The sequence below is a fragment of the Hemicordylus capensis genome, chromosome 6 (assembly GCF_027244095.1).
Source record: "Hemicordylus capensis ecotype Gifberg chromosome 6, rHemCap1.1.pri, whole genome shotgun sequence".
Taxonomy (NCBI): Eukaryota; Metazoa; Chordata; class Lepidosauria; order Squamata; family Cordylidae; genus Hemicordylus; species Hemicordylus capensis.
The window spans coordinates 20,845,336-20,850,116 of record NC_069662.1 but is presented as its reverse complement, the minus strand read 5'-3'; the positions used below and the strand labels follow the sequence as shown (position 1 = coordinate 20,850,116).

At 47.6% G+C, this 4,781-nt stretch overlaps 1 protein-coding gene across 4 annotated transcripts in view; it reads right to left on the bottom strand.

Moving 5' to 3' along the window:
- The window catches only part of EPS8L1 (EPS8 like 1), a 51,904-nt gene that overhangs the window by 22,824 nt on the left and 24,299 nt on the right, over positions 1-4,781 (bottom strand). For all 4 annotated transcript variants that reach the window (XM_053261172.1, XM_053261173.1, XM_053261174.1 and 1 more), the window contains one exon: positions 4,361-4,413. In XM_053261172.1, coding sequence (XP_053117147.1) covers positions 4,361-4,413 — 53 coding nt within the window. The remainder of the gene's footprint in view (positions 1-4,360; positions 4,414-4,781) is intronic.

Below are 4,781 nucleotides of genomic sequence, written 5' to 3'. Positions count from 1 at the left end.
TTAAGAAGCTGAGAAAGCTTGGGCGAAAAGATGGGTTTTCAGGTGTTTTTTGAAAATTGCCAGAGATGGGGAGGATCGTATCCCAGCAGGGAGCGCATTCCACAATCTCGGGGCAGCGACCAAGAAGGCCCGTCTCTGTGTAGCCACCAAACGAGTTGGTGGTAACTGGAGACGAACCAGTTATTCGCACATGCCTTCATGTTGCATAGTATCTGAAGAGCGAATCTGCTTCTCAGCAGATTCACAAGATGTTTAATTCGGGGGATTAAATTCATATAGGACCAGCTCCTCTCCGCAATCCCTGGCAAATCTTTTTCCTGTGTGTTCCCACTGGCTTACTCCGGGTTTTTCCTCCAACCAATCACAAATCACGTCAGAGAAGAGGAGAGTGAGAGAGCTTTTTTGTTGTTAGTTTGACAGCTAAGAATGGAAGAATGGCATGATGAGATGCCAAGCAGGTGAATCAAACAGCAGAATGCTTAACCTTTGTCTTTGTGAGTGACTGCCTTCATCACCTCATGTCCCTCCCCCCCCCACACACACACCCCAGATGATTTGAGAGGCAGGGAAGTTTAAAGCAGAAATCAGAGCTTTTTCTCCATCATTATGAAAACTGCAGGTTAATGGAATCAGCTCAGGCAAAAAGGCTCAGGTTACGTCCATTCTGCATATCTAAAGCCTATGTAAACTCTCCTTCATTGAGTTTTGAAAAGCCGAATTACTGGCATGGTCACTCCACACATCAAGGGAGAAGCGGTGGGGCATAACAGAAGCCTCGGATTTTCCCCCACAAAGCCTCTGAAACGAGAGAATTTTTAAAAGCTGGACATATTTTGGGCTAAGCCAGAATGTGCAGCCTCGATTCAGAGAAAAACAGAGTCCTGTCTGTCCTGGTCCCTGATAGCCCACAGGGACCTCCGGGTAAATCCAGCGAATATGTGGACTGGCCCCTTCCATTCCAGAGGAGATTTGAAGTAGAAGCCCTGTGTGTAAAGCCTCCTGGTGATATTCGCTCGTCTGTGCATCTGTTAAAAGTACAAGAGACCTGCCCTCTTCTCCCTACGGCAACCCTAAATAGGGCTAAAGAGAGTGAACAAGAAGCAGCTCCCACTACCAGACTTTGTACAAGGAGACATCTACAGTATATGGGAAGAGTGGAAGACTTAATTTCAAAAAAGAGAGAGAGAGTATATTCCAAATATTCTTAAAGAGTAACCCATGTAGAGCACGTTATCCATCTGTGATGTGACTAAGGCGTGGGTAACAGTGGCCACATCTGCCTTCTCGAGAAAGGGACGCAGCCGGCACTCTAGCTGAAGCTGTGCAAACGCACCTCTGGCCACCGCCTCCACCTGAGCTTCCAAAAGTGGAGCTGACTCCAGCAATACCCTCCTGCTCTTTCAAGGGGAGTGCAACCCCATCCAGAACTGGTCAAATCCACTCATCCCAATTGGCTCTCCTACTGACCAACAACACCTCTTGTCTTCTGGTCTGGATTCAATCTCAGTTTACTAGCCCACATCCAGCCCATCATGGCCTCCAGCCCCTGATTCAGGTCATCCACTGCCTCCCTAGGATCCGGTGATAGGGAGAGATAGAGCTAAGTGTAATCTGCATATTCCAGGCCCTCGACAGTTGCCAGCTCTGGACACTGGAAACTCCCTGAGGGCTTTCTGGAAACCGAGCAGATCCATAAGCCTCTGGGGACTATTCTAATTAGTCCACTACCCCTGCAGAGGGTAGACAGAGCAGTCAAATTAAACCCCACCAGATAATGATCTGCCCATGACAAGGGAGTTATCTCAGACTCCCCCACCTCCACATCATTCAGTTCCTGGTCAGCAAAAACCAGATCCAAAGTATGTCCTGCCATGTGGATAGGGCCTGATACCAACTGAGATAGGCCCATGGTTGCCATGGCGGCCATAAAGTACTGAGCCACCCCTACTGGGGGCCCTCAGCGTGGACATTGAAGTATCCCAAGACAATAAGTCTGAGGAAACCCAATGCCACCCCCAAGACCACCCCCGTCAGCTCAGGTAGGTGGTCAGCTACATCATGATGTAGATATGTTTGAAAGCATCCCCTCCACCACCAAAACACATCAACATAGCTGGCGGGGAGAGGAGGAGGAAGAGGGAGACGGGGGCACCTGGTTGGAACCTCATGGACTGTCCCCTCTCCAACAGGTGATCAGCACAGTCAAAGCTGGTCATCTGTTCCACAAGTGAAAACACTATAAGCATAAATGTGGTGAGGAGGCTTGAATGAGAACTGGGTGAGGAAGACCTGATTTAAAATCCCCCCTCAGCTATGAAGCGGAGACCCAGATCACACATAAGAGGAACAATGGAGGAGGGCTGGTCTTGTGGTAGCAAGCATGACTTGTCCCCTTAGCTAAGCAGGGTCTGCCCTGGTTGCATCTGAATGGGAGACTTGATGTGTGAGCACTGTAAGATATTCCCCTCAGGGAATGGAGCCACTCTGGGAACAGCAGAAGGTTCCAAGTTCCCTCCCTGGCTTCTCCAAGATAGGGCTGAGAGAGATTCCTGCCTGCAACCTTGGAGAAGCCACTGCCAGTGTGTGAAGACAATACTGAGCTAGATAGACCAATGGTCTGACTCAGTATATGGCAGCTTCCTATGTTCCTGTGTTCCTAAAGGGCACGGCTGATGCATCTCCCCAGTATTGTGAAGCTGAAAAATAAGTGGCGTGACATCACTGTGTTAGCATTTGCCCCAGCCTCTGCAAGCACCTGCCAATGAAGCGTACAGGAGGGTGTGTGTATGTATAGCCTAACACAATGATGTCACCTCATACTTCTCCCTGCCCCTGATCCACACATTACTTAGGAGATATGAATGGAGACATGGGTCAGTTCAGCTGCATCTACACATCTCCATGTATAGTTCAGGATTCACTGCATTAGAAAATGAGCCGGCACTATACATTTGGGTCATCAGTACCATCTCAGGGGACACACAGTGACTTTTGCCAACATCTACACCTCTACCAATAGAAATGAGGTGGTAGCATTTTTGCACTTAAAGTGTGCTGTCACCCCTTTACACACACACCCACCCCAATTAGGGCAAAATTACAGGTATTTGTGCACAGAGGAAAGGGTTAGGGTCAGAGTTAGAGTAAGAATGAACAAATTGTTGTACTTTCTCCATGGAGTAACTTTTGGAGGACATTCCTGCCAATTTTCATTTCCATTTCAACATCAATAAAACTATTGCCCATTGAGGTCATCTGAGGAGGTCCATCTCCAGTTACTGCCAACTCGTTTGGTGGCTACACAGAGACAGGCCTTCTCAGTTGCTGCCCTGAGATTGTGGAATGCGCTCCCCACTAAGATACAATCCTCCCCATCTCTGGCAATTTTAAAAAAACATCTAAAAACCCATCTTTTTAACCAAGCTTTCTCAGCTTTTTAAAATTTATGGGTTTTAATTTTGTGATTGATTTTAAATTGTTGACTTGTTTTAACTTTTTATATGTGTTTTAATTGTTTTATGTTAACCACCCAGAGACGAAAGCTTGGGCGGTATATAAATGTGATGAATAAATGAATGAATGAATGAATGAATAAATAAATAAATAAATATTGTAGTAGTTTTTGTGTTTTTAAAACTTTTAAAGCTTTCATAATACCATTGCAAGTTTGGCCAGATGGTCAGGACAATAAAAGCATGATAAAACACTGAAAGCTGAAAGTACTGCAAAGCTATCACTTCTTTTCCATCTCTCGGGGTGTGGGCCTTGTCAAAAATCACAATGCACATTCATCCCCCCAGATAGTACCAACCACCCCAGCTGGCTCAGCCTTCAGCCAAGTCTACCTCACAGGGTTGTTGTGAGGTTAAACCGGCGGTGGGGTGGGGGTTGTAGCCCACCCAGAGCATTTGGGAGGCAAGGCAAGATATAAAGAAGTACTTCAACAAGGCACATCCCAACACAAATGCCCTAAATATTTTCCAGAACACAAAACCAAACCATAAGAAAAAGATAATCCAAGATATGTTAAAATATGGTGTGTGTTTTTAGAAGTCTAGATACGACAAAATGCCCTTGACAGGCTTTGTGCTTTAAACAGCTGTACAGCAGACAGAAGAACAACAGGTATAGCTCTCCCCATCACTGCTTTGCCACTCTGCCTGGCGTTCCGTTTCTAAAGGCAGTTTCCATGCACCAGGGAGGGAAAGGGCGTCACTTCTACCGGGCATGTGTTGTGGCAGTATAGTCAGCTCTACGAAACCTGCTTGGTGGCAATCCCTCCAGCCCCTTCACGAATGCCGCTGGTGCCCAGGGCCATTTGAATGACATGCCCTGGCCCCTGCCTTTCCCACTAACTCACCACATCTCGCTCGGCACGGAGGGAGCTCAGGTTAGGCGGCGCTGCCAAGTTGCCTGGAAGCAGAAAGGTTAGGTTAGGAAGGGCAGCATTGTCACACCAGATCCTGGAGATCATGATGAGTCTGTCTCTTGAGCTTCCCCACACAGGATAAGAACGGGAAGGCAGCAGCATAGCTTCTCTCGGTCCACTCCCTTTGCCTGTCCTCCCTTTCTGCTTACTGGAGCACACATGCTCTACAGCAAGTGGGAAGCGGGTGGAAAGGCCAGGAAGGAGTGCCAGCAGGGAACGCCTGAGGTTGCAGAACTGTTAAGAGAGCCAGGAAGGATCTCTGGGTTGTGATCTGGCAGCCCAAGTGAAAAGTTAGGCATCAGGAGGAAGACTCGTTGGTTCTTCTCTGGAAGAGAATGAGAAGCAGAAAGCT